The 9399-nt window shown below is 37.8% G+C and overlaps 1 protein-coding gene across 1 annotated transcript; it reads left to right on the top strand.

Annotated features, from left to right (window-relative positions):
* Positions 1-4120: 4120 nt before the first annotated feature.
* On the top strand, positions 4121-9399 carry LOC113055691 (trypsin). Its single transcript, XM_026222084.1, has 5 exons — positions 4121-4194; positions 4977-5136; positions 5540-5681; positions 7425-7691; positions 8058-9399. Exons 1-5 carry the CDS (start codon positions 4146-4148, stop codon positions 8250-8252), a joined length of 813 nt encoding a protein of 270 aa, XP_026077869.1. The 5' UTR covers positions 4121-4145; the 3' UTR covers positions 8253-9399.

Below are 9399 nucleotides of genomic sequence, written 5' to 3'. Positions count from 1 at the left end.
AAGCGCCGCTGGCTGAATGTTGACATTGAGCTCTGCAGGCTTTTCCTACTAATGCACAGATCCAACAATGAATGAATACGGCAAATGTTATAATAAAGCAATAAGCCCCAAGAAGCTGTGGTTTACAGTGAATTTAAAACAGCTAAGCTGCATTGTTAGGCATGACATGAAGCGGTGATATTATAAAGGTTTCACAGAATAAAACAGAGCAAATAAAGTGTAGTGATATTAATAAACTCTGTATTCTTCCACCAAACAATGTAGTTCCTCAGAAACAGTTGTGGTTCCAACAAAGTGGTTGCTGAGCAACAGAAGTAAACAAAGGTGTATGTCTGTAGAGTCATTTACAACAGCATCGAACACGGCTCAACCAATCAGAATCAAGGACCGATAATTCAGCACTGATAATAACCAGAGCTATAGTTTTTTAGCAACAATGATGCATATTAGATTGATTTCTAAAGAAACATGTGACTGTGAATAAAGAAGTAATCATGCTGATAATTCAGCTTTATAATTACAGGAACAAAATGTATTATATATTACAGTAGAATCAATTAAAACATGAAAAAATATTTGTGGCACATTATTTAAAAAACTATAATGAATTAATATCATATATATATATATATATTTTTTTTTAACTGTATTTCATTTTGTCAAAATATTAAAAACAGTACCAATCCCAAAGCTCTGAATAGCTAACAGATAAATATAATATATATATATATATATATACACACAGCAAGTAACACACTCAAATACTACTTTATATTTTTACTATGCATTTGCTTTTAGCACATATGTTTGTTACTTCCTAGCTGGGATAGGATAAACAAACATATACTTATTAAAATGGGTGCAATATTTATATATTTCATGCTTGATGAACTTACTTTCAAGAGCATATGTCACTATCAAATGTCCTGTAACTGTACATGTAATACACCAGAACCCTGGACACACTGAACAGCTGCTCAACACCCTCTACACTGGAGAGGTTATGTTCACCCAAAACCACTTTGATTGAATAGCTCCTGTGAACGGAGTAGACAGCAGATCCCAACATTATCACATCAGTACAGTCAGTGGAAGGATTCGGCCGACCTCAAATACTGTAGTAGCAGTTCCTTATCAATAAAGGTGAATTGTGACTGAAGTCTCCAGCAGTGGGCAGCAGTAACCACCCACAGCCGGTGAATGAGTGTTCCTCCGCAGTAATGGTAGTTGTTGTAATGGATAGAGGCCTGGTGGATGAGGGCTCAACTTCCTGTCCTCCAATGATTCTCTGCTGCAGCGAGTCTGTAAATGAAGAGAATAATGATAAAGCGTGGCCTGGTATGTGCTAGATAAACACTGGCTTTCAGTCCTGTGGAGCAACTTCCTGTTACATATGTGTTATGTTTAGAAGAGAGCGCTGTGAGTTACTCTGGTAATGCTGTGCTTTACTGTGAAGCGTAGAGATGATGAGGAGCAAGGTGTATTCAAGGCATTTCTTCATGTTGGAGGGGTCTACTCTAAAACACAGAGGACGTTTGGAGGTCAGAGGGGAAACAAATACAAACAGCTGTGGTAAAAAACCATCACATTTTCCATGATGGATGGTCAGATACTGAATTAATGTCACAGGGAGTTTCCAACAACAGATTACTCTGCTGGAATAAAAGGTAAAAACTAAAACCAAAATAGGTTTTGTTTAGGTGGATTTAAATTCTTTGTCATGTTCAAGAAACCAGTCTAAGATGATTTGAGCTTTGTGTCATGGTGCATTATCAGAAGATGGGTACACTGTAGTCATAAAGGGAAGGACATGGTCAGCAACAATACTCAGGTAGGCTGTGGTGTTTAAATGATGCTCAGTTGGTACTAAGCACTAGCCGTGCCAGGATTTTTATTGTAGGTGGGCCTCCAGAAAACTGGATGGGACAGTTAAAATAAGCCCCAGCCCCAGTTTCCCTTCATCTCCGTTCCAGCTCTTTTCTGCGGCACTGAGGACAGCAATACAAGCTCAGTGCTGAAGTGGACAAAAAAAATTGGATCACTTGCTGGTGACGATGCAGAGTCCACACGTGGGGTAGAAGCCGCTGATTTTATAGTGTAGCTACATCAGTCCCTTAGTTTATATTGTCTTGTTTGTACACTAACTATTCACAGGAACACAAACAATAACACGCCAGGACTTGGGCTGACCCAAAAGCTCTCAGTATCTGAGCTGGCCTCCTCTTGTTTGATGCTATCATGTCTAAGACCTTGCCTTTGATTCATACAGTGCGCTGCTCTCTAAGGGAAATCAAATACCTATAGACTCTCTCATCTGACAAAATGGTTTGTCAGAGAATAGGATATCGAGTGACGGTGAAATTGGGTGGAAAGGGCAACAGGGTGGTGGTAACCAAAGCAGCTGCAGACCAGATCGCTTTACTGTATAAATGCACGTCTATATCCTCAGGGGAGAGCTCTAACTAGAAGGATGCATTTGCCATTTATCTGAAGTCCCACCTTGAATGTAATGAATCTGTATTCTCAAAGTGTGTCTTGCAATTTGTTTAGAAAAATAATGTAAATTTCTCTCCTCTCCATCAAATGAGACATATTCCCCAAATATGAAATTCTTATTACTGGTGCTGCATTGTCTTTATTGTATGTAACTCATAATCTGTTATCCAGAGCATGTTATTGTTGTTCTCTTTCACTTGACGTAGGCAGTTACAGAAACATGGCGTGTATCTCTGAAACAAAATGCTCTTGTTAAATGTGTGGTACTGCATCCTAAATAAAATCCAATGGAGAAAATGTTTGCAAGTCGCTTATAGAGGAGATGATGGATTACGTTTAAAGTGCAGCTTGCAGGTCTATTGTCTCACAAAGTCACTTTCAACCCAAGCAGCTCTCTGCTGGTCAGAACAGTGAAAATGTGTGTCTAAAAAACCTGCCCTGGCCAGATCAATCACTTTACTTGAATATTGTCAATCCAGATTTGGAGAGAAGAGTAAAAAGCAGATTACTTTCTGCAGCAACTGGCAGATGTTCTGATGTTCAGACATTCGACTCTTCAAAAGTATGAATGTCTACCAATATCTATCAAATGGTGGTAGAATGCCTTAATAAAGAAATATTGCCTATTTCCCAAGGGTTCACATAATTTTGTCCGACCCCTTTGGATGCTAGGCATTTCTAAGCAGGTGTAATTGTTAGCCAATGTATTAATTGACATGCTACATGCTTAGCATAGCAACTTTCGATTCACTAGAACAAAATATCACCATAACAAGTTTTTGATCAGACCTTGAGACAGTGTGTACTGTATATCCCAACAAAAGCTATGAATGCTAACAAACAGCACTGCATGGGTGTCGTACTGTTTGCTGAGGCTCTATGAATCCTCCTAAAATCAAATGATGTAAAACTGAAAGTTTAGTTTTCAGAATACCATTTTGTATCTTGTTTCTTAAGGGGCGTTCACACCAGGGATGGTAACTTAAATAATAATTAAAATAATAAAGTTTACATTATCATTATAAAAATCTATGAAAATAGGGAAGTCCACATTACAACTATAATGATAACGACTCATAGCAGTGGGATCTCTCATGAAACTATTTTGGTGAAACATTGATAACCAATCAGAATCCACCCAACTTTAAAGAGCGCAAAGATTTAAAGTGGCAAATGACAATGAAGAGAGTGTTATTGTCTGCTGTTTTGAACAACGCTAATATCATTATCGCTATAGTTATAGTTATTCTGGTGTGAACATACCTGTAGAAGATTCTTATTTGAGGCCTTTAAGATTGGTTCCATATTAGCATTATATTTACATCACATTAGCAGTTTTAACAAGGGACTGATTAAGTATCACATTCAGAGTTGGGGAGGCTTATCAGACACATGGTCATTACTTTGAAGTGATCCAGTGAGAACACATTATGTGTTATGAGAAGGTCAGAGAGGGCAACGCTGCTGAAAGACCAACTTCTTCAGCTGAATCAAACATTGTTTGATTCATAGCACCCCATGAATACTGAAATCAGAACTATGGAAACCTGAGGAACCGTGTTGATGTGATTTCCTCATCCCTTGTGGAGGGGTTTGCTAGATATAGACTAGAGTCAGAGTCAGAACTGCTTTACTCGCTCACATTAGCCATGATCATGCTGCTCTTTCTGCTGCTGTTCAAACTCATCCCAGCCAACTGTAAGTATACTGAATAATATCAGGAGCTATTTTTGTGGTTTCGCCTACAGCTCTAGCTTTCCAACAAGGCATAAGATTTACTTTTGACTCTTTTTTTTAGTAATAATCCGACATAAAGTAGAAAAAAGTCTGAATGATACAACTGTCCTCACCTATTGAAAAAAAACCTAACAAATGGTGATTTTTTTTTTTTTTTTAGAAAGTAAACCTTTTTAAGTATATACTTTTATTACAACGGTTTGTCAAATAATAATAAGCAAGCATCACTGATTGATTGATTGATTGATTGATTGATTTAGCCAGCCTTTGAATTATTAATAAAATATTATACAGTATATTATAAAGAGGACTAATGACTAATGTCTCTCAAAATATCAGTCAATTTTGACCCTTTTGTATGTAAATGTCCAATATCTGAAATTCTATATATTTATGTCTTTAGAAATATGATATGTACACTCACATGTGTTTAAGAAATATGTTCATATTCATTACTTGTTAGTTACGCCGCATTACAAAAATTAGTGTCAGTACGTTTAAATTGTTTTGAAATTATATCCGTTTTTCAAACTATATGTAACCAACAAGAATAAAAACTGGGTGCTATATTGTATATATATATTCATTTTTTTTTTTTTTTTTTTTGGTGAATACCGTGAAACGTGACCTTTATTTAACAGACATGGTGTCAAGTTTGAATTTGTCAGCTGTCAATTAAATAAGACCTTTCACAGTCCCCTTGGGTTCTTAGCTGTTTTAAATGTTTTTATAATGTTTTCCAGGTCTGGACTCTGTTCAGGGGCGCATTGTTGGCGGATATACCCCGTCGCCAAATTCAATCAAATACATCGTGTCGATACAGAGCTCGAAGGGCCAGCACTTCTGTGGCGGATGTCTGGTCCACAAGTCCTGGGTGCTTACAGCCGCCCATTGCAATATTGGGTGTGTGTTTTTTCACCTTTGCTTTAAATATATTCTCTATCTAACAGGCTGTTTCTGAGACTTACATGATATGCAGTATGGCAGGAAGCTTGATGGCCAAGTCCGTGGGTGAGTTGAATGCCAGAGTAAAGCAGACAGGCACTCAGGACGCGCGCTAACCTTGACCCGTCATCACCGTGCGGGACTTAATGAATGCTGGCTTATCTGCTGCTTGGCACAGCTGAGGCTGCTAACAGCGAGAAATACTGTCATTCAATTCATGTCCTCTACAAAGAGTCACTGTGTATAACAAGTGATGTCAAGAAATCAGATATCAAGCTCTTTCTTTATTTATTCACGTTGTTTTGGAGTGCTTTAGTATGGTGGTGCTCGAATATGATTCCAGGTTTTACTTGTCTTTAAGGATGGATCAGATGATGTTAGTGGCTGGAGACTATACTTTAGGTGTTTTTGAGGGGACAGAGCAGTACTCCAAGCCTCTGTCGCTTGTCCCGCACCCTCAGTACAACAGGAGCACCAATAATGCAGATATCATGCTCATAAAGGTACGGCACTCTGGTTCTTTGCCTCTTATAGTTATATACACTCACTTAACGGGTGATATATTTAATACTGAATATTTCACTCTCAAGTAGGTGAGGGTATAACTATAAGAATTTGACATTTCTTTGTAGTCTGGAAGGTGCTATACAAACAAAAATATTGGATGCTTGAATCTGGTCAATTATGGTATTCATGGCTTCAGTTATGAATCTAACCTACTACAACCATAAAGAAACAACAAAGCTAAACATGATAATAGAAAAAAAATAATAAATGCATTAAAATATTTTCAAAACATTAAGTTCTGATCATCTGGCAGGAAGTTATTTTACAGACTGGTTATATATTATCCCTTACATAATTCAACTTTTCTCAACCTGTTGGTCAACCAATCAGAGTCAAGTATTCCAATTATATAACATTTAGTTCCAGTCCTTGAATCTGATTGGCTAAGCTGTGTTCCAGAAGTGCTGGAAGTTGAAATCATTCGGTCAGGCTGTATCAGCAAATGCATACTCTCTAAACAGGTACTTCTATTGAATATGTAATTACTTCATGATCGTTAAAAAAATACAATAATACATTTGAATGCAGCCCAAGCGTTGAATCTTGAATCATTCATTCAACTGATTTGTTCAAAATCACTGATTCATTCAGTAATAAAACAAGTGACTGGCTGTGTCTGAATATACCTACTTCTTTACTATAAAGTTGTCTTTTCAGTATGTGAAAGGAGTAGTATGTCTGAATTCACAGTATTGATAAAACAGAATGCAAAAACTACCCAGATGACCTAAAACTTTTGCAGAGGTTATGAAGTGTGCATTCAGTGGATGCTTTAATATCCGTGAGGCCATGGGTGAGGATTTGTGAATGGCAGTAAAGCAATGCAACTGAAATCAGAATTTGATTCGCATGCATTTATATTTTATAGAATATACTTACTTACTTTCATGGTCATGAACTAAGTACTTATTCAAAAGAAGTAGCTACTCACATATGTGATATCCTTCAAAAATGAGTCATTGAATCATTCATTCAACAGATTTGTTCAAAACACTGATTCGTTAAGGAACACAATGCTCCTATTGTTTGCTGCTCAGAAATACGATAGATTCTGGTTTTGACATAAGTTTCGCTGACAAATCAAAAAAACATGTACAACTGGATTTGGTGTAAAAAAAAAATCACTCAGAAATCACGCTTACACTTACCAATTTTTTATTATTTACCAACTATTAAAAGGATAGTTCACCCAAACATTGAAAATTCAATCATTAATTCCTCAAAAACCCCAAAATCTTCAGAACACAGATAAAAATATTTTAGATGAACTCCGAGAGCTTACTGATCCTCCATAGACAGCAACACAACTAAAAAGTTTTATGTCCCAGAAAGGTAGTAGGTAAAATATTCCATGTCACATCAGTTGGTCAACCCAAAAATAACGACTAATTATAACGATGATGTGACATGGACTATTCTATGTCCTCCCCACCTTTCTGGGCCATAAAATGTTTCAGTTGTGTTGCCATCTATGGAGGGTCAGAAAGCTTTTGTAAAACACATTGTATTAAACATAACATTATGTTACAATTAGAAAGCCTGGAATAGTATTTTATCATAAAACGTACTCTTACTACTTCTAAAATGTAAGTTATTTAATATTGAGTTTAATACAGTTAGATGATGCTTTTATATGGACCCTGATCTGTGTATCTGTCTTTGTATGTGGGTTCTTTCAGCTTAGTGCACCCATAGAGCTCAACAGGTATGTGTCCCTCGCCCCGCTCCCCAAACAGAACGCAGGGCTGCTGGCGGGCAGGGTGTGCCGGGTTTCTGGGTGGGGCTCCACCAGCCACAGCGGAGGTCTGAAGCCCCTCATCCTGCGTACGGTCAAACTCCCCATCGTCTCCACCTCCAGATGCAACAGCAGTAACTCCTTCAGCGGAAACATCACAACAAACATGATATGCGCGGGGTCCAACACGGGAGGAAAAGACGCGTGTAAGGTAGTGTGGGAAAGTACTTGTGACAATGATCAACGCTATCTCACGACCAATTCGTACGTATTTTACGAGTTGGCTTATTCGTACGAATTTGTACGACCTCACTCGTACGATTTTATACGACCACAGTGACCGTTAGGTTTAGGGGCGGGGTTAGGTGTAGGTTATTCGTACAAACTCATACGAATTGTGCAAATCGTAAAATACGTACGATTTGGCAACAATCGTATGAATTTGTACCAGTGTGGTCATACGAATTCATATGAATAAGCCACCTTGTGAAAAATGTATGAATTGCCGTGAGATCGGGTTGCAATGACCGGCTGACATTCACCATTATACAAGGATGTTGGCATTCTGATGTTCCAGGGGGACTCTGGAGGGCCGCTGGTGTGTGATGGACGTGTTTACGGCCTGGTCTCTTGGGGAAATGGCTGTGGGGATCCTAGGTTTCCAGGGGTTTATACGGCCGTGTCCAGGTTCCGCAGGTGGATTGACCAGACCATCTACAGCACATTTTCTAGATGCCTTAAGTCAGCTGGTCTTTTCAGCAGGGAAGTCTAAACTTCAATGCTTGCTTTCATATAATGTACAAACACAAAAATCAGTTTACAAAAAACGATTAAGCATTAATTAAACTGTCGATTAATCAACACTGATCAGCATATTAGAATGATTTCTGAAGGATCATGTGACACTGGAGACTTGGAGTAATGATGCAGGAAATTCATCTTGGCTGCACAGGAATAAATTACATTTTTAAATATATTACAAGAGAAAACATCATCTTTGATTGCAATATTATTGCACAGCAATCAAAGGAATGCAGCCTTGGTAAGCTTAAGAGACTTCTTTAAAAAAAAAAAATCAACAATAACGACCCAAGAAGTTGAAGAAACATCCATAAAGGAAAGCAAATTAATCAAAATCTTTTGTCAAGCCTCTTACAACTACAATGCAGTTAACTCTAAAATAACGTTATTAATATGCATGATAAATGCACACAAATGTCTGAAAGTGATGTTGTGAAGACTGATCAGTGCATGTTTTAATATCAGTTTGTGCATATAGTTGTAGTAATAAACAGTCTCCCTTTCTTAAGGATATTAAATGGAAATCAATGGCTGAAAATGTGCCTTTGTTTAGTTCAGCTGAGGTGTCCGGGAAGCCGTAAAAAGATTTGATGTTTGATGACCGTACTTGCAACAATGGATGCATTCACATCTAATAGCATTGGGTGTGTCTGCAATTACTCTTCTCTGAAGGTGGCATCAGTTCCAGAAGCTTTTGGTTTCACCGCCTGCACATGACACGTGTAAGATGATCGCCTGCATGAACTACACACAATGATTCGCAGCAGTTCATGTGTGTATCATATGAAAGCATCCCAAAAGCTCAGTTTAGATAATAACAACTTTTATGTGCCTGGAGCATCATTTATTACTTACATAATTAAAAACAATAGGTAACATTAAGCTAAAGGTTAAAGAAACCAACAATACAGGTCATTTGGGAATAATGACGTTTTTGAGGAGGGCTGCTCTTGTTTGGCTGTAAAGGAGTAATCTAATGGATCTCTGAATAGAGTCTCATGGGAAATAAAACGCAGAACAGCATGTTCCCAGAAGGAAAGGCATTGTGAATGAATATGCCACACGAAAATAAGTAAATACTCAAGAACAATGCTTTTGGTGGCGAATGACAATTTGAC

The sequence above is a fragment of the Carassius auratus genome, chromosome 36 (genome assembly GCF_003368295.1).
Source record: "Carassius auratus strain Wakin chromosome 36, ASM336829v1, whole genome shotgun sequence".
Taxonomy (NCBI): domain Eukaryota; kingdom Metazoa; phylum Chordata; class Actinopteri; order Cypriniformes; family Cyprinidae; genus Carassius; species Carassius auratus.
This window is presented reverse-complemented; position numbering and strand designations above follow the sequence as displayed.

Coding starts and splice junctions, on each gene's coding strand:
- LOC113055691 (XM_026222084.1), top strand. CDS start 4,146: ATGATCATGCTGCTCTTTCTGCTGCTGTTCAAACTCATCCCAGCCAAC. Junction 4,195..4,976: donor CAAACTCATCCCAGCCAACT/GTAAGTATACTG, acceptor AATGTTTTCCAG/GTCTGGACTCTGTTCAGGGG. Junction 5,137..5,539: donor GCCGCCCATTGCAATATTGG/GTGTGTGTTTTT, acceptor CTTGTCTTTAAG/GATGGATCAGATGATGTTAG.